General features: G+C 41.0%; 2 protein-coding genes across 23 annotated transcripts in view; one reads left to right on the top strand and one right to left on the bottom strand.

The window, feature by feature from the left end:
- LOC121712978 overlaps positions 1–13,739 on the bottom strand; it is a 15,389-nt gene extending 1,650 nt beyond the window's left edge. The window contains exons 1-21 of one of the 9 annotated variants that reach the window (XM_042097161.1): positions 13,361–13,739; positions 12,083–12,196; positions 11,740–11,902; positions 11,384–11,576; positions 10,643–10,751; positions 10,493–10,554; positions 10,116–10,230; positions 9,823–9,884; positions 9,099–9,213; positions 8,807–8,868; positions 8,086–8,188; positions 7,936–7,997; positions 7,558–7,672; positions 7,264–7,325; positions 5,775–5,889; positions 5,498–5,559; positions 4,265–4,367; positions 2,305–2,369; positions 2,107–2,167; positions 172–1,980; positions 32–91 (exon numbers count right to left, since the gene is read on the bottom strand). In XM_042097161.1, the coding sequence (XP_041953095.1) occupies positions 32–91; positions 172–1,980; positions 2,107–2,167; positions 2,305–2,369; positions 4,265–4,367; positions 5,498–5,559; positions 5,775–5,889; positions 7,264–7,325; positions 7,558–7,672; positions 7,936–7,997; positions 8,086–8,188; positions 8,807–8,868; positions 9,099–9,213; positions 9,823–9,884; positions 10,116–10,230; positions 10,493–10,554; positions 10,643–10,751; positions 11,384–11,576; positions 11,740–11,902; positions 12,083–12,185 (3,601 nt within the window). In that variant the 5' untranslated portion in view covers positions 12,186–12,196; positions 13,361–13,739. Of the gene's footprint in view, positions 1–31; positions 92–171; positions 2,168–2,304; positions 2,370–4,264; positions 4,368–4,484; positions 4,755–5,497; positions 5,560–5,774; positions 5,890–7,263; positions 7,326–7,557; positions 7,673–7,935; positions 7,998–8,085; positions 8,189–8,806; positions 8,869–9,098; positions 9,214–9,822; positions 9,885–10,115; positions 10,231–10,492; positions 10,555–10,642; positions 10,752–11,383; positions 11,577–11,739; positions 11,903–12,082; positions 12,197–13,011; positions 13,299–13,360 lie in introns of those variants that run through there. The other 8 variants (XM_042097159.1, XM_042097160.1, XM_042097162.1 and 5 more) reach the window with 8 other exon arrangements.
- The window catches only part of LOC121712976 (membrane-associated guanylate kinase, WW and PDZ domain-containing protein 1-like), a 137,845-nt gene that overhangs the window by 78,893 nt on the left and 38,952 nt on the right, over positions 1–20,000 (top strand). For 6 of the 14 annotated variants that reach the window (XM_042097154.1, XM_042097146.1, XM_042097149.1 and 3 more), the window contains exons 7-12: positions 14,624–14,662; positions 16,512–16,569; positions 17,026–17,129; positions 18,212–18,331; positions 19,230–19,415; positions 19,908–20,000. The exon at positions 19,908–20,000 is cut by the window's right edge. In XM_042097154.1, the coding sequence (XP_041953088.1) occupies positions 14,624–14,662; positions 16,512–16,569; positions 17,026–17,129; positions 18,212–18,331; positions 19,230–19,415; positions 19,908–20,000 (600 nt within the window). The remainder of the gene's footprint in view (positions 1–14,623; positions 14,663–16,511; positions 16,570–17,025; positions 17,130–18,211; positions 18,332–19,229; positions 19,416–19,907) is intronic. The other 8 variants (XM_042097155.1, XM_042097148.1, XM_042097145.1 and 5 more) reach the window with 4 other exon arrangements.

Here is a 20,000-nt window from a genome sequence, read left to right as displayed (position 1 = left end):
CAGTAGCCTTGGGACCCCATTTTAACAGTACCTTGCAATGTGGAAACATTAGGGAGTTGCTGTGATCCTGTATCCATTTTGTCTATGTCATCTATTAAATGACATTGTAAAAAGGTTATTACAGCAACCATACACACCAAGCAGATTTAACAATGTGTAAATGATTCATACCACCAATTTCATCCAGAGATTTTCCTTGAATATCCTTCACACTTCCCTTCTCCATAGCCATAAGCAGCTTTGAGATCTTAGCCAGCTGAATCGTTGATTGGGGCAGTCGATAGTACTCCCTATGCACCCTAATGTCATGGCCGAGAAAGTCGGCCAGCTGGTCCAGTTCATTATCTTTCAAGTTCATGACTTGGCTTATTGTGGCGATCTGTTTGCGAAGGTTAGTTGATCTGAGGTTTTGAGGATCTTCGGCTCCACAAGCATCTGCAAATTGACCAAACTGTCCTCTGTAATGACCATCACTACAAGGAATAGCGAAGAGGTAATTGTTGTTTTCAGTTACTCCACACTCTTTCCTCTTACTAATGAGGAGTGACAGGTTAGCAGTCATATCAGGGGTCAGGATCACAGCAACCTTTCGTCCTTTTTTCCCCCTCAATTCCACTCTGGCGAATTGTTTGCAAAGTCTCTTCTCAACTTCTGTAAGCCCAGTGCTTATGTCATCATTTAGTTGTGACACATCACGATCTTCAAAATTGTTTACAGTCATCCTTGCCACTTCACCTTCCCTTCTCCTATTAAACAAAATGACTTGACAGAGGGTCACCTTTGCTAGTGCTGCATAAGTGCCTGCTGTTGGGTTATCGGCTAGTTTCTCCTTAGCCAATTCCACTTGCTGACCAAGATATAACTGCAGCTTCTGAACGTCTTTGGCCAGTGGAAGCCTGGTGCTCTTATTGTATTTTGCCTCACTCAGGTTTGATAAGGCAGAATGGGAAACTAATTCAGACCACTTTGTTTCATGAAGTGTATGAAACCTCTTGATGGAATCGACCCCCTCTTGGTCCTCTTCCATTAGGGCACGACACATGATGAGGTCACTTATCTTTCTGAGAGAATGCCCAATTTTAAGAGCCAGACTTGGGGCTTTGAATGTGTTGTGTTGGTGATCAAAACCTGAAACTCTCTTAACAGCACCAGTAAGAGTAAAGAAGTTGCCTGGTTTTATTGCCTCTTCCATGTTATGGATTCTAGTTGTGTGGCGCAAAGTCACAAGTAATCTCCCAAGTTCCCTTACTTTCTGTCTTATATACTCATGCTTTGATCTGTCACTCCCATGCTTATTAAAGAGGGACTGGGCAAACTGCATGAGATAATGATCATTCCTTATTGCAGTGGACACGTCATCCTTGTGCATTTTGCCCAGCACTGACCAAAGTTCACTTGAAATTGGCTGGGACATTGTAAATTGAGCAGATGCTATACCAATGACCCTCTCTGTCCACTCAGGTCCCTCTTCAACATTATTCTCGGGTCTTAGAGCACATCTTTTCATATGTCGAGAAAGTTCTTTTCTGGATAACATACCCTTACAGTACAAGCAGTAATCATATGTCTCAGGGCTGCTACTCTGTTTGGAACTCCTTTTCACTTTAAGACAGCCTGACCCTGTGGTTTTAACAGTCGAGTTATGCTTGAAGTTGCCAAGGTTTCGGAATTTCTCAAGAAGAACCCTTCTGTCCTTTGATGATTTGGGGAACTGGAGTGCCTGTGCGATTTCAGCATTTTCATTTACATGCTTCTCGAGATGACGTGCAAATTTTGTTTGAGGTTTCCCACATACAAAACAATAATTGACTTGGCTTTTAAGGAATTTTCCTGATTTGGTTGGGGATTTACTTTGGCCAAGAATATCCATAGTGCTTTCTGGTTCTGGTTCGGGGTCTGGTTCAGCAAAAGTAACTAAATCAGGCATATTGGTATGGGACTTCTTGGATGGTTCAGCCAACTCGGCACTCAACTCTGTTCCTGAGCTTTCTGAATCCGATACAGACTCTGAGCTTTCTGGTTCTGGGTGAGCAAAAGTAACTAAATCAGGCATATTGGTATGGGACTTCTTGGATGGTTCAGCCAACTCGGCACTCAACTCTGTTCCTGAGCTTTCTGAATCCGATACAGACTCTGGGATGTACTCATCACCAGATGAGACATCATCCTGTAAAGTATATTAAATTAATTAATTACAGCATATTTTAATAAACAGAAATACACATGGGAAGGATGGTGTCAAAAACAAACTGCTAAAAGCCATCATATTGATATTAAGCATATTATACTTCAATGTTCACTTACATCTGATATATCCCAGTCTTCTGAGGACTTCTGGAGGCAGATTTTGTGCCACACACCACAGCATTCTTCAGACAAAATTAGACAAAAATTTATCAATTGTTGACCAATTGCATACTCATTTTCTTATTAAATGGAATAAGCTTCACACTTATGAAACATACACAATTAAGAAATGCTAACAAAATGAACTGTTCAGTACAAATGCACCGTTTGAGTGATGGCTAAAACTTTAACAAAAAGTACACGTTTCAACCATTAAGGTAGAATTCACTGGAGTGGCAGAGCCTTTACATTACCCATTTGAAGTCAGTTAAAAAAAAGTATGTAGTGATCCCACACATTAAATTCACTCACTAACGTTCATAACGAAAAACAGAATGTTTTGAAAAATGACTGTTCAAATGGTGCATTCTTATGGTATTTCCAGACAGATAATTATCTAATTAAACTTAAAAATATGACATAATATGGCATCCTCCTAACAATCAAGAGATTTGAGATTCTGATTATAAACTGTTACTGTAAAAACACACACATTAGCAGCCTGACCTGACCAAACACGGATTCTTTTTTTAATGCGTAATGTGCAAGGTGTAGGCCGTTTTCAGAATGAATCCTTGGCTCAAAGATTTCTGGCAGAATGGTCTAATGTGGAACAGAAATGCTGAAATGTTTATCCTTAATACAATTAATTAAGCTAATAAGGCTTCTGAGAATAAAAGGAAAGTAACTGGAAAGGTGTGGAGACACCTACAAGCATTTGGATTGCCAATTGCTTGGTGGATCTATTGAATTAGTTCTGGATTTATTAGGCCTAAAGTTTATGTTCATCATTACCTTTTATACAGTATATTTATCATCTCAATTAGCCAAACTAAATTTGAAGTCCACTTGAAAAGCCCACTCGATCTATTATCAACTCAGATGCTTAAATATAGACCCAGTGACTTATTGGAAGGCACAAAGTTAGAAAAAGTTGAAAGTCGAAGGGTTTAACATCATCTTCAAAGTTGAGCGTATGTACAAAATGACTTCATCAATGTCCTGAGCGCACCATAGAGTTGATGGCATTTTCCTTGTGTTGATACTCACTTACACATAATGAAACGTATGCATAATGAGACGTGCATTATGCTTTTCAGCCAAGCTAATCTTTAATAATGCTGACTAAGAAGCACAAACATTTTCCTATGTTCACGTACAGTAGCGCATCAAACCAAGAAATGTGCTATTTGCATTGGTAACATTGCAAATATGGGCTTGTTGGAATTTGTCTATACAACAATTCAAACAGTGGTGTTTCGTTTATTGTGCGATTGGGTTAACATTGAAAACAACTCATCTATAAGTTGTAATTTTATTTCGGAGTCACACAAATTAATAAAGTCCATGAAAGATGGATTTATCCGCACTGCAGTGAACCGGATGAAAGAAAGAAACATTTGCATGGATTTAAGGTTGTAGCCTAACTTAGGTCTAAGTCTAATAACAAAGAACAATATAGATAGCCTAATAATATAAATGATAATAGCAAAGGAATTAAGGACTTGTTCAACATCCAAAGGCGAAAGTCTCCAGGCATAAGGAAACCCTGCGTGATAGATTTGTGATGCGGCTTCTCCGACTCCCTGACCCCCCCAATAAAATAAAAAAAACCCCTTCGCTTCATGTTAATGGCCCATTTCAATTCCAAAACAGTAAAATTTGCCAAAAGGCGACTAATTTACAGGTATGCTCTCTGTTATCTGCCATGTGCCTCATCTTGCAAACTCACTTGCCTGGCACGTCATAGTATCTGCTACTCCAGTGTCTTTCACCGCAATGGTGTGACTTGATAAAACATTCAATCAACATGTTTTTATGATTTATAGGTGCGAGTCTGGAACTGACCCATGGCATGAAATGAAACTACTTATACTGAGAAATGCATTAATTAGGAGAAGATGAAAAACACACTTACGTTTGCATCTTACACCGTGCCATCTGATAGATGTGAAAGGTGAATGGCATATCCAGCATTTGTCAATTCTCAACGATTCAAAAACCAGCTTATGGATTGTACACTGTGACAAACATTTTCAAAACATGAAATAAATATAAAACCTTTACACACACAAATTGTATCATGAATTGTTTTACTTCCACACAAATCCATGTACTTTTCTTCAAATCCATCAGGAGAGATGAGAAGGGGTAAAGAAGTTACTTTTATAATATAGAAGCATATATATTCAATTCCTGTGACTTAAGTTTAGCTAACTGTTGGGGTGTCACTCATCACACACACAAAAGAGAAAGATATGCTTCTCTTGTGATGATGGCAAAGACAACAATTCCTCTAAATAATGAAGTAAACCTTCATCTGACATTTAAAAAAAACAGAAACACATCTAGTTTCGGAACCTGTGTCCAAAGCCAAATTTAGATTTACCCTGCTTAACTTCTATCATCTGTAAAAAAAGAAATGGCAACAGGGATCTCTACCAATCAATGGCTTTGCTTAACACTAAAAGTTAAACTCCAGGTCCAGGGTAAATCAACCTACAGCCCTGTTGTTTGAAGACAGCGAGTGCTAGGAAGAATGAAAAAATGTTCTACAATACAGACCACTAGCGAAACAGCCGGAAATTAACTGATGGGGGCAAGGAAACTGATTATTCTCTTCTTCCTAGCCACAGCACTACATAACCTCAAACTGCAAGGAAATAGGTTGATAAACCCTGGACTATCTGGAAAACCCCTGGAAAAATCTGTGCACGTGTTTGCAATACAGACGTCACAACATAGTATGAACAGCTTTGTTCACCCAGCTCAGTCATAAACAAAAGGCAGCAATTTTACAGAGAGCATTTTTAACATTATTTAATGTTGGCACTGGCACTTAAAAACACTAAATGGGTAAATTGCAATAAATGGGCTTAGTTTTGGAGCCAAACGTTGGAGTTAGAATGAAAACCTCTGTGACAATTGTGGCAACAGCCACATAATTTTCGTTATGCATTATTTGTATTGGTTGTTTAAAAACGGGAAAAAAGTGATCCGATTAATCGATCAATAAAGTACTAGATTAATCAATTACAAAAAGAATCAATAGCAGCAGCCCTAACTAAAACAATGAAAATTGTGTTCCATGAAACATCACAGTACTTCTAACCATTGTTCAATTTCAAAACACAGGTAATTTCAAACTCACCTCACAAGCAGAGTCATTTGGCACAGCTCTGGATGATTGACACCCTGATCTTGATTCGGTCTCTGTACAACAGAACACAGGGAGATTCAGTGCTTGACTTTCCTCAAGTCATAATATACTCAACTCACATCCCTGACAGACGATATTCTACTCAAAATGTCCATCAAGACATAAAAAAAAGTGTGGCAATATCAGGCCATTTTCATGCTGCAAACCCTTAGCAGGCATGACATGCATTGCCAGAAGTTAACAACATTTACTCAAAACTATAACTGACCACTGGCAAGCTCTGCTGAGAACACAGGGGATAACACCTCCTGGTGCTGGACACCAACTTCTTCTGTGAAAGAGGGGATTGGAGAAGTGCCACACTGACCTCTGACACAGTGCACCTAAAAAAATGAACAGCAATATGCAAAGATGAACAAGCATCAACTGGTACAGATGGGAATACTCCATACAGTATGTGCAAAGACAGAATATTTAACAAGATTTAGTAACCATTTTGGATAAGGGAGGCATGTCACTGCATAACAAATTTCTTAACTAGCCACTTTACAAGCATGTGCTGTAGTTTCTGCATATGTGTGTGACACAGGGGAATATTCATGTTATGTGAGGACAGTTTATAACACAGACAAACTCATGGTATGCAAGGACATGGTCCTTTGGACTTCTAATGACATCCTTGATCAAACTCTAAGTCTTCTGTTATTGAACTCCCAGTGTATGGCACACTCAGTAAAAAAACAGTGTTGGGGGGACACCATGGTTAGTAAAACCATCCATACTGAATAGAAAGCATTTCCACTGTAGCTGCAAGATGTTTACTAAAACACTGAACATTGTGTTCCATGGAACATCACAGTACTTCTAACCATTGGTCAATTTCAAAACACAGGTGAAATTGTTAGCGGCTAACTGAAATAAAACCACCTATATGATAGCCAATCTATATGTATGGTGAAGGGTATGTGAAGCTATTTTAATTTCAATTTCAAAGCTCAAGGGAACTTCATCAGGATGCATAGTATCCGGTATCCATGAAACAACTGGCCTTTAAAAATAAAAATCTGCCTGGCTCTATGGGAATTTAACATAGGGGTATGTATACTTATGAGCACTTGTATTGTAAGGAAGAACATTTATTTATTTACAATACATAATTCATTCACAAAGAAAATTGGTGTCTTTAAAAGGTTGGATTTTTCCTCATTTTTTTATTAAGACATTAAGATCAATTTTCAAAAGATGATATTTTTTATTCTTCTTTTTAGTCAACTTTAGCATGTATATGCTAAGGGTATGTAAACTTATGAGCACAACTGTACTGTAGGTACACATTGATGCCACAAGTAAGAATGTGTATTAAAGAGACAAAACGCTATTCCTCAACTAGCCACTTTACAAGCATGTGCTGTAGTTTCTACATCTGTGTGTGACCCAGGGGAATATTCATGTTATGTGAGGACAGTTTGTAACACAGACAAACTCATGGTATGCAAGGACATGGTCCTTTGGACTTCTAATGACGTCCTTGATCAAACTCTAAGTCTTCTGTTATTGAACTTCCAGTGTATGGCACACTCAGGAAAAAAACAGTGTTGGGGGGACACCATGGTTAGTAAAACCATCCATACTGAATAGAAGACATTTCCACTGTAGCTGCAAGATGTTTACTAAAACACTGAACATTGTTTTCCATGGAACACCACAGTACTTCTAACCATTGGTCAATTTCAAAACACAGGTAAATTCAAACTCACCTCACAAGCAGAGTCATTTGGTGTGGCTCTGGATGATTGACACCCTGATCTTGATTCAGTCTCTGTACAAGAGAACACAGGGAGATTCAGTGTTTGACTTTCCTCAAGTCATAAAACCACATATAGGTATACTATACTCAACTCACATCCCTGACAGACAATATTCTACTCAAAATGTCCATCAAGACATAGATAAATGGCCTGATATTGCCACATTTTTCATGCTGCAAACCCTTAGCAGGCATGACATGCATTGCCAGAAGTTAACAACATTTACTCAAAACTATAACTGACCACTGGCAAGCTCTGCTGAGAACACAGGGGATAACACCTCCTGGTGCTGGACACCAACTTCTCCAATCCCCTCTTTCGCAGAAGAAGTGCCACACTGACCTCTGACACAGTGCACCTAAAAAAATGAACAGCAATATGCAAAGATGAACAGGCATCAACTGGTACAGTGTCTATTTCACTCAAACCTTTAAGTTTATGACAATGAAAACGATGTAGACAGGGGAACAAAGTGTGAATTGATGACTATCTGTACCGACAAAGATTTTCAGACTGTACCTGCAGTATAATTGTAATTCATTGATAAATATGTCCCTTACGAAACTATATCATTTCTAAACATTCATACATCCCGAAATAAACAGCTGAATTCAAACTAACCTCATGCGCAAGGTTGTCTGGTGTGGGAGTGGATGACTGACACTCTGCTCTCAATTCGGTGTCTGTTGAAGAGAACACAGGACATGAAGACACAGTGCCTTGCAAGACCCCAGTATTTGGCAGGCATTGCTTCTTCAAGCAGGGACTCACCTCTGAATAAGTCTGTAGAGAAAACATTGGGTTCCAAGTCATGGGCGTGGTCACTAAGCTCTGCAACGGAGTGTTGGCCAGAAGGGAAGCTTCCACTATTTCGCTGTGTATAAAAAGTTGAACAGATGCAGATGAGGACTTGAATATCACGTAAGTTTATTGTAAAGTTGTACTAAGACAGAGTTTAAAGACACATGTTCTAAATGTTTAGCAACTGTATAGGATGACAAGAAAAAAATGAAAAATATTTAAATACCAACGCAACATACGCAACAAAACATTCTATGCTAACTATGTGGTAAATAATGACTAGAAAACATTTAATTACAATAATAAAAAAAAAAGTAAACAGTAAAAGACTGTATAGATATGCTATTGTCCAAGTAAAGGAACTTACACCATAAACCACTGCAAATTAATATGTTTCTAATGCTGTCAAAATAATGATAATTCTACGACGGAGTATTAGGGCCACACAAAGAAAAAAAAAAAAATGTTTGCCATGACGAGATTAAACTCGACATTTCGAGAATAAAGTTGAAATGTCATTTCGACTTTAAAGTCGACATGCCGATATTAAACTCAAAATACAGTTTAAATATAGCCTACACTAACACACAATATGTGACAATCATTATAACACTGAAAATTGTGTTCCATGGAACATTAGAGTACTTCTAACCATTGGTCAATTTCAAAACACAGGTAAATTCAAACTCACCTCACAAGCAGTGTCATTTGTCATAGCTCTGGATGATTGACACCCTGATCTTGATTCGGTCTCTGTACAAGAAAACACCGGGAGATTCAGTGCTTGACTTTCCTCAAGTCATAAAACCACAAAGGCATAATATACTCAACTCACATCCCTGACGGACATTTTGAGTAGAATATCGTCTATCAAGACATAGAAAAATGGCCTGATATTGCCATATTTTTCATGCTGCAAACCCTTAGCAGGCATGACATGCATTGCCAGAAGTTAACAACATTTACTCAAAACTATAACTGACCACTGGCAAGCTCTGCTGAGAACACAGGGGATAACACCTCCTGGTGCTGGACACCAACTTCTCCAATCCCCTCTTTCGCAGAAGAAGTGCCACACTGACCTCTGACACAGTGCACCTAAAAAAAATTAACAGCAATATGCAAAGATGAACAGGCATCAACTGGTACAGATAGGAATACTCCATACAGTATGTGCAAAGACAGAATATTTAACAAGATTTAGCAACCATTTTGGATAAGGAAGGCATGTCACTGCATAACAAATTACATCATCAAGCCGCAAGAAACAGCTGACAATGCACCATATACTGTAGGTACATATTGATGCCACAAGTAAGAATGTGTATTAAAGAGACAAAACGCTATTCCTTAACTAGCCACTTTACAAGCATGTGCTGTAGTTTCTACATCTGTGTGTGACACAGGGGAATATTCATGTTATGTGAGGACAGTTTGTAACACAGACAAACTCATGTTATGCAAGGACATGGTCCTTTGGACTTCTAATGACATCCTTGATCAAACTCTAAGTCTTCTGTTATTGAACTCCCAGTGTATGGCACACTCAGGAAAAAAACAGTGTTGGGGGGACACCATGGTTAGTAAAACCATCCATACTGAATAGACATTTCCACTGTAGCTGCAAGATGTTTACTAAAACACTGAACATTGTGTTCCATGGAACACCACAGTACTTCTAACCATTGGTCAATTTCAAAAACTCACCTCACAAGCAGAGTCATTTGGCGCGGCTCTGGATGATTGACACCCTGATCTTGATTCAGTCTCTATACAAGAGAACACAGGGAGATTCAGTGTTTGTCTTTCCTCAAGTCATAAAACCACATATAGGTATACTATACTCAACTTACATCCCTGACAGACAATATTCTACTCAAAATGTCCATCAAGACATGATATATGGCCTGATATTGCCACATTTTTCATGCTGCAAACCCTTAGCAGGCATGACATGCATTGCCAGAAGTTAACAACATTTACTCAAAACTATAACTGACCACTGGCAAGCTCTGCTGAGAACACAGGGGATAACACCTCCTGGTGCTGGACACCAACTTCTCCAATCCCCTCTTTCGCAGAAGAAGTGCCACACTGACCTCTGACACAGTGCACCTAAAAAAATGAACAGCAATATGCAAAGATGAACAGGCATCAACTGGTACAGTGTCTATTTCACTCAAACCTTTAAGTTTATGACACTGAAAACGATGTAGACAGGGGAACAAAGTGTGAATTGATGGCTATCAGTACCGACAAAAGATTCAGACTGTACCTGCAGTATAATTGTAATTCATTGATAAATATGTCCCTTACGAAACTATATAATTTCTAATCATTCATACATCCCGAAATAAACAGCTGAATTCAAACTAACCTCATGCGCAGGGTTGTCTGGTGTGGGAGTGGATGACTGACACTCTGCTCTCAATTCGGTGTCTGTTGAAGAGAACACAGGACATGAAGGCACAGTGCCTTGCAAGACCCCAGTATTTACCAGGCATTGCTTCTTCAAGCAGGGACTCACCTCTGAATAAGTCTGTAGAGAAAACATTGGGTTCCAAGTCATGGGCGTGGTCACTAAGCTCTGCAACGGAGTGTTGGCCAGAAGGGAAACTTCCACCACTGAGTTGTGTCTAAACAAGTTAAACAGAAAAAAATTGGGCAGCAGTGGTTGTAACAGTAGGGGAAATATACAAAACATACAGATAAGCTTGCTGGCATCATCTGGGAGAGAGATAGCCTGGAAAATCCAGACCCTGGTAATCTAGAAAGATTAAGGGTCTGGCCACGAACAATGTAATGGCCCAACTCGAGGGACGGCAACAAGCATGCATTTAAAAATCTCACTGCACGCAATTGGATAACACTACGACCAATGTGTACCGTCCTCCAACGTTACAGTGCTGTCTTCATCAGTTTAGCTGGTTCCCCGGGATATCGGGGTAAAAGTAACGTGCATCATTGCCAGAGTGTCTCGCCGAGACAATTCCATTGTGCTCTCGCGTGAACTCTGGATTTCCACGGTAGGAGAGAGACACGATTGACTGAAAACCAGATTGAAGACCACCAAGATGTGACTTCTGTTTTTTGGTTATGATTGTTGGCACTAACAAACGATAGGTATTGTGTAATCTCTGTGGCCTCATGAAACGGACACAGCTTAACACAAAGAGAGGATTTCATTTTTATCAAGATGTCAAAATATAGGCTATACTTTTTAAACCTTGACACCAATTCATATGGGGATAAAATCAAAATGACCCACCTCTTTACGCCAGGGCCATTCTTTCCCACCATAGTCATAAGTGATTTCAGTTCCAGCCATAATTTCCTTCAGTGCAAAAAGGCAGAGATGTGGCTTCCCATCTGCTTCGATCAACTTCATTCTGCAATTTGGTGCCTTGTGCTCATCGTTTACCAGTCGTCCAAATGACCCATCTTCAAGTGCTCCATCAATACTGCAAATGTACAAACATCATGCACTAAACAGACGTTTATAGTGACACTTTTGAATTGTACATGCACAGTTGATGCAAGTTAAAATGCAACATGAGATCTTTACTTCAGAAATCCTGACTTCTCACTATAGTAATCTAAACATATTAGTCATTCTGAACCTACCACCATGTCTTCCGCTTCCATGTGAAGTCAAACATGAAGATCGAACATGCATTGTGGTACAGTTTACGTCTATGTTCAGCTTCAGCTGCATCAATGAGCTCCCCTCTATACTCCACCACAAAGTCTCCTTGATTGAAAACAGCTAAAGTGAAGATACCACGACCTGCAGACACAACCTTATTAGAGTAACAGGGGTAGCAGACTATATCTATTGGATAAAACTCAGCAATGCAAATAATCACATACAACTGAATTATTCCTATAAATTGCTACAATGCAACGTCAATTCAAGAACCAGTGACATGTAACCTTCAGTCTAGCCTACAGTGTGTCAGTCACTCACCTTTAACTGGATTAATATATTTGATCTCTAACATTGAATTCTTGTCTCTTCCTGCAAGGATGTGATTAGTGGCATCCTGAAGAGGAGTAGTTCTCCGTGGCATGACAGAAGTTACTAAGGAAATTAATAACAAAAATGTAAACAACAAAACAACTTCACTACTCATCTCACTAATACCATGTATATTCAAACAGTATGTTCAAATACTAAATGACAATGCATACAAAGAAATAGAGAAACAGAAAATGTAGGCTATGTTAAAGGATAAACTCAACGGAGATCTAAACAAAGCACTCATTTACCACAGACCTTAGCTTAGCCGTCAAAATTCTATGTGCTGGACATTAAGCTTGCCAAGCCATAACCTCTGGCTATAATTTCCACACGTAGGAGATAATGTTGGGCTACTTAATATTTAGTCTATTAGTTGTCTAGATGGGCACGTCCTCCCTTACCTCTTCAAAGAAATTGGAACAATTCAGACTTAAAATAAAAGTTTAACATTGATAGTCACGATTGTAGCCCCCCTCCCTCCCCCAATACCACTGTGTGCTGTTCGTGGTTTAGGAGCATAAAGAGCAACGTTGTAATGTAGTTTGCTAGCGAAATTGACGTTAGTAAAAGTCTGACGCCTCTGATGAAAAGCAAACAAAAACAAAATACATTTACAGCCGTCTGACAACGTATTCATAAATTACTGTCATTCGTCTATCTAAAGCCTTAGTTTGTCCAACGTGACCTCTTCAATATACTTTTCCCATCCGATAGCTAGCAATGCTCTGAATATAGTGTTAATCTTACCAAATGGATGAAATAAGATCGATATACCATCTTTCAACACTACTGGTCGTAACTGATCTGCCAACATTGGTGTTTGCTATTCCTTGACTAATTTCTTTGTGGTAGTTTTAAATATCCAGGCCACTTACCTGGATCGGAGGGTTCAGTCTCCCTGCAATAGCATTGGCAATAACAATAGCATGCACCTAGCCAGCTAACAGTAGCCTAGGTCAAGTACATTTCCTACCAATAGGTAATTCTGGGAGAATCGCTGGGAATAAAAACGCTTAATCTACTTGGAATACAGTCTATTGGTGCTATCTCTGGGCTGTAGTAGGCTATATGGAATTAACTGGCTAGGCTACTTATCACACAGTAGGCTATTTTTGTTTAAGTCTTTAACATTATGTCATTCAACAAGCATTTACCTATATTACATACCACAATAACACTGCTATTAGGCCTACCTATTAAAACGTTTTGTTATGGATTTCTTACCTTCTCTCCACAACGTGCATTTCCAGAAGAACTCCCAGCAAATGAATCTGGTGATCACAGGTGTAGCAGCTGTCTTCTATCCAGCCAATCAGTATGAGCATGCGCAGTGTTGATTTAGCGTCTAATTTCGCGCGTTGTGTATAATTTCCCGCGTTGTGTATAATTTCCCGCGCTTGTGTGTCGCAGCATGCAGGGACCACGACCACCGATAGGGGGCAGTGGCGGACACACAAATATACAAAATATGTCAGGTTTTTGGTACATAAGGACTTTTGAGAAAACCACTTTTTGGGTATTAAAACATGCTGAGAAAAGGTTTTATAGGGTTTATTTTTATGAGGACAGCCAACTGTCCTCCTATACGAGAGGGTCCTCGTTGCTCTTTTAAATGTCTTGAAAACTGTCCTTCTATGCCCTGAAACAAACACACACACACACACACACACACACACACACACACACACACACACACTCGCCCCTGATGCACACACACTACAATAGATGATGCTATGCACTATAAATCTATATTTCCTCATGCTCAAAATGAAGGTGTTATATCGTTACACTCTCAGACCCACTCTCCTCCCTGTAATAACAGTGTGTGTGTGTGTGTATGTGTGTGTATACTGTATGTGTGTGTGCTCCCGTCCTCTGACACCAGAATGTGCTTCGCGCAACACCAAAGCAGACGCAGAGGGCTACAGCCTTCATTACAGCAGCAGTGTCAATAAAGGAATAATGGCTTTTTAATGAGAGCAAAGCCCAGCTCCAGAGAGAAGAGAAAAGAAAAAAAAAAACATGGCGTCGCTGCTGTCCCTGAGCGACCGATAAAGGCAGTATCGCCCCCTGCTGGTAGTCTATATAAATTTGGCTTTAACTTTCATTCTACTTCCAGCATTTCTTTGCTTTCTATGGTATTACCCTCTATGTGCCATGCATCTCTAGGCGTCAGTGGTGGTCAGTGGTCGTCAGTGGGATGTGTGGTAGAGGTCCCTATGGGTTTGTACACATGCTGTGGTCACTGCTTTGGCTGGTGCTTGGAGTGCTATCTGGACTACCACTTCTGCTGCTTCTAAGGCTTTCTCTGTCATTCTCTGTGCAACATACCATCCTGAAGAGTAATCGATCCCCTGTCCAGCCTGGCTGCTTTCATTTGTTCTTAAATACCCTCTCTTTCTCCCTTTTACCCCCAACCAATCAATCACTCAATCACTCACTCAATCTACCCCTCTACCTGTCCGGGTCTTCACTTTCTACTTGGAGAAGAAGGTGTACACACAGAAGAGACCGACAATGAACTAGGTACAGTTGCCCTATCCTTACGCTTCTCTCCTCCGCTCATATCCTCTTCTCTCTCTCTCTCTCTTTCATCTCCTCTCCTCTCTTCTCCTTTGCTCTGCTCTCCTCTCTCAATCTTTTTTTTGTTTGTTATTAGGACAGACATGCTCAGGCAGAATAATCGATTTTTCATCTGAATTATTCAAAGTGAATTTTGTACGTTCTCTCCAGTCTAACCTCGGAGGATCTCATTTGATGTGTTTCACTGATTTATTCACTCATTCACAAACACACACACACACACACACACACACACACACACACAGATATAAATGCAGGCGTCCATGTGTGAGCGTGTGTTTGCGTTAAGTTATGCATGTCTGTATGGATGAGAGTAACACACATAAACACTTTATGGTGTTTATGTGTGTTTAGGGCATGTGTGTGTTTATTTGTGTGTAGGTTTGTGAATGTGTGTGTGTTTATATGTATGAGTGTGCATGTGTGTGTGTGTGTGTGTGTGTGTGTGTGTGTGTGTGTGTGTGTGTGTGTGTGTGTGTGTGTATGTCTGTGTGTGTGTGTGTGTGTGTGTGTGTGTGTGTGTGTGTGTGTGTGTGTGTGTGTGTGTGTTTGTGTGTGTGTTTGTGCGTGTTTATGTTTGTTTGTGAACAGGCTACCCATATTCCATCAGCCTAATGAGATCTCCTTGTGAGGCTCAGGACCCATTAGATCAGGCTAACATTCAGGCAGACGTCCAGCCTGTTTTAACGGACAGCTTAGATGCAGCCCGTTGCTGGTCATCGATTGTGAAACTCTAACCACGGCCAGGCGAACCCGAAAGGGAGAGGGCTAAAAAAGCCTCATCCCTCGCCTGCGTCTCTATAGCAAGCCAGCCCATACAACCAGGACCAAGGCTTGCCTACAGAACTTACTGTAGCACAGTTCAGTGATGTCTTGATTTTCACTCTAAATAGCACTCTCTGTCTGTGTGTGTGTGTGTGTGTGTGTGTGTGTGTGTGTGTGTGTGTGTGTGTGTGTGTGTGTGTGTGTGTGTGCGTGTTATGTTCATGTTATCTGTTTATTCTACCCTTGGTTCAGTAGATTTTTTAGATTTTTCTTTTTTCTCTTTTCCAACATCTCGTAGCCTTGGCTTTGTTCATTCATCAAGTTAGCCAGAGTGATTGGAGGAATGAATGTGTTTGTGCTTGTGTCCATGTGAGATCCATTTTGAATAGTCTTTGCTGCTTGGTTAGCTCATTTATTTTCCCTAAACTCCAGCCTAGCTGTAGTGGTCTGGCTCTAAAGCACTCTAGCTCAGTTCATCAATGACTTAATGATTAGCTGATAAACACAACCAGTGTGTTGGATGTTAAGCAGAATGGCTGTAGGAGATGACTGGAGAGAGTATTGATGTGTGTGTGTGTGTGTGTTTAAGAGGAAGTAAGAGGGTAACGGCTGTTTTAGTTTCTCTAACATATTTGTATGTTTCTGTTTGAGAATGTGTGTTTATGTACAGAGTGATGCAGTGCTCGTGTGTGTGTGTGTGTGTGTCTGTGTATGTGTGTGAGAGAGAGCAAAGACTGTATTAATTTACTTTTTAGTGTGTTTGTGTGTTTATGGGTAGATCAATGCGTGTATGTGTGTGTGTGGGGGGGGGGGTCTGAAGTGTTGAAGAGTGTGTGTGTTTGATGTTTTTACACAGGATGTGCTCAGCTTTACTGGCATGGGGTTCTGAGCTGACTCTCCCATATCACTCATGTCACATCCTGCTCACGGACACACTCCCATCAAGGCCAGGACATGCGTCCACCAACATTCATCATGGATGTTGTATCTAATCTCTCTCTCTCTCTCTCTCTCTCTCCTTCTGCAGAATTGCCGCCTGGTTGGGAGAGGATAGATGACCCTGTCTATGGAGTGTACTATGTAGAGTAAGTGCATCAGCCCTGCTGTCATAATGTAATACAGCTTAGTCAAATACATCACCTGCTGCTACATGATCTACCGCACCATATTAATGAACCACTGTCAGGGCAAGCAGTGAAATATGTGTATGGAGGGAAGGGGTGTGTGTGTGTGTGCGTGTGTCTCTCTCTCTGTGTGTGTGTGTGTGTGTGTGTGTGTGTGTGTGTGTGTGTGTGTGTGTGTGAAAGAGGAAGAGTGGGAAAGGCATAGAGTGATAGAGAGTGACACTGTACAGTATGTCTGTGTGTATGTGTCTAGCATGTCTTTCCCAAGATTTATTTGTGTGCGTTTTATCTATGTGCGAGTCTGTGTGTAGAAAACACCCTATGGACACATTTCATCAAACCAACAGTTAATCTTCTCTTCTCTCCCCCCCCAATCTCTCTCTTCCTCCCTCCCATCTCTCTATCCCCCTCTCCCAGTCACATTAACAGGAAGACTCAGTATGAGAATCCGGTTCTGGAAGCTCGCCGTAAGCAGCAGCTCCAGTCCCATCAGCCACCTGAAGGTGAGCGCTACATCCGAGGTTCGTTCCGCGCACGGCTGCGCTTTCATTTCCTTCTTTTTTCTCATGTCGTGTCTCTGTCATTACTCCTTACGTTAGCTTAACGTTTCATGGTTGTCTTCAGAGCAGGGACTAGAGCCGCACCCCCCCGGATCAAAAGGGTCCCTGTGTATTTATTTGAAGTCTAGCTGCAGCTACTCATGAAGCTAACCGCTACATCCAGACACTGAGCTGGCTGAATTAGATTCTTCTTTCATCTCATTTCCATTGCTTGATTTGAGCGTCCAGCCGATTAGCCAATCGAGATGGTTACATAACCACGGACATTACATACAAAGACATACACACATGTTGGCCCTCTGTTCCTGGCCCTCTGCCTCTGCTGTCCATGTAGTGCTGGACTTTGGTTTAGTTCTGGTCCTTAGCCGGGTTGGATCTTGTCAAAACTCTCTCACAATGAGCTGCTAATAAGCAGAAATGTTGATAAAAGGTCTGTTTGTTGTTCTCTTTCTGAACGGCTTGTTAATGTGCTGTATTTGCAGTGAGCTGTTGGCAGCGATAATTTGCTCCTAATTGTGTGTCTTTCCGACAGCATCAGAGCAAATCCATTGTTCCTCTTCTGCTCTAGTTCTGCTGCTGCTCACGAGGACACAGAGGACAATTAACCATCATTTTCTCATTTCTAGGTCCAATACCTGAACTCTAGAGATTTTTCTTTATTTTTCTTTACTTTATTTATCTTTTATCTTTATTTCAGAGCATTTTTATGTGCTCTGTTTTTTATGATGGTCTCATTTCGGGTTTTAGAGTTGTTATAAATCAGCAACACACATAGATGACCTAGTTAGTCCCACACTATTTTGTACCACAAAGTATGAAACTGAAACTACAGATTTAGACTGAAATGTCCTTGATTATTGATTGTGTGGAACTGTGTGTGCATGTCTGTGCTGTGCTGTGTGTGTGTGTGTGTGTGTGTGTGTGTGTGTGTGTGTGTGTGTGTGTGTGTGTGTGTGTGTGTGTGTGTGTGTGTGTGTGTGTGTTTGTGTGTGAGGTGTAAGGGCGTGAAGGTATAATGTGCTGCGCTGGTTCTCTTTACACAGAGTGGATAGAGGAGCATTCGTCGGCTGGAGCCCCACTGGCCTCGTACGCTCCCAACCACCTGGAGACCTACAGAGACCCCCAGCCAGGACCCACCCTGCCTCCTGCCCCGGGCATCAAACGTAAGGCATCGCCTCCACACACACACACACACACACACAAACACACACACACACACACACACACACACACATTTACACACTAACACACACACACACACACACACACACACACACACACACACACACACACACCAACACACATATAGACACTAACACACACACACACACACACACACACACACACACACACACACACACAAACACACACACACATACACACACTCATAATCCCATCACTGACTATACAAATGTAGTGACACCTGCAGTTGTTTTGTGAACTAAGAGAAGAATATTAAATATTTAGGTTATTCTGCTCCTTCTCCAATTCACAAGAGACAAGGTGCTTCACCACAACAAGACACTTCCCAACCCACACTCTGTAGTGGAACATGCTAGGACCAAGATTCATCACTGCAAAAATGTCTGGCATTTCTCATCTAATTTCTCTGAGCGTGATTCAGCTCTGGTCCTGCACAGAGCATTGCCATGCAGCAGGCAGTGTTTGAAGAGATACACCCAACCATAATGCAATGAGTCCACTCTGTGGACAGATTTGATTAAACTGGATTCGGGCTTGTGCCTGTGAAAGTTGATGAATTAATGCTGGCCTTTATTAGAGAGGAATTTTGATAATGTGTGTGTGTGTGTGTGTCTGTGTGTGTCTGTGTGTGTGTCCTTGTCCTTGTGTCCTTTGTAGATGGGTGTGGGCTTGCCTTTTGATGTTTACAAATGCACATATGCATTCATGTTTATGTGCATGTCTTTCTTTCTCTCTCTCTCACTCTCTATCTCTCTCTCTCTCTCTCTCTTATTGTGTGTGTTTGTGTGTGTTTTTATACGTATAGCACATACATATATACTTATGCATGCGTGTGTGTGTGTGTGTTTGTGTTTCCAGGGGGTAAGCCGTTCTTCACCCGTAACCCGGCCGAGCTGAAGGGGAAGTTCATCAGCACCAAGCTGAAGAAGAGCCATCGCGGCTTCGGCTTCACCGTGGTGGGGGGAGACGAGCCCGACGAGTTCCTGCAGATCAAGAGCCTCGTGCTGGATGGACCTGCCGCTGTGGACGGCAAGATGGAGACAGGTGTGCACACACACACACACACACACACACACACACACACACACACACACACAGACTCATACATGCACACACTCACATATGCTCATACATACACACACACACACACATACAATCATACATACACACACTCATACACACACACACACACACACACACACACACACACACACACACACACACACACATACACACACACACACACACACACACATACACACACACACACACACACACACACACACACACACACACATCTGTTTATGTCCTATTTGATATAAAAAAAACATACTACAATGTTAGTAGATAAAGCCCTGTGATGACGTTTCAAAGAAGCACATTGTCAATATTAAATATTGTAAATAAAGGTGTTTGAAGTGTAAAATACACAGTACTTAAGTTTGTATCCTGTGCCCTGGTTGATGACCTCACTGTGTGTGTGTGTGTGTGTGTGTGTGTGTGTGTGTGTGTGTGTGTGTGTGTGTCACGTGACAGGTGATGTGATCGTGAGCGTGAACGACACCATCGTGCTGGGCTACACGCACGCGCAGGTGGTCAAGATCTTCCAGTCCATTCCCATCGGCTCTA

This window comes from Alosa sapidissima, chromosome 7 (assembly GCF_018492685.1).
Source record: "Alosa sapidissima isolate fAloSap1 chromosome 7, fAloSap1.pri, whole genome shotgun sequence".
Lineage (NCBI taxonomy): Eukaryota > Metazoa > Chordata > Actinopteri > Clupeiformes > Clupeidae > Alosa > Alosa sapidissima.
This window is presented reverse-complemented; position numbering and strand designations above follow the sequence as displayed.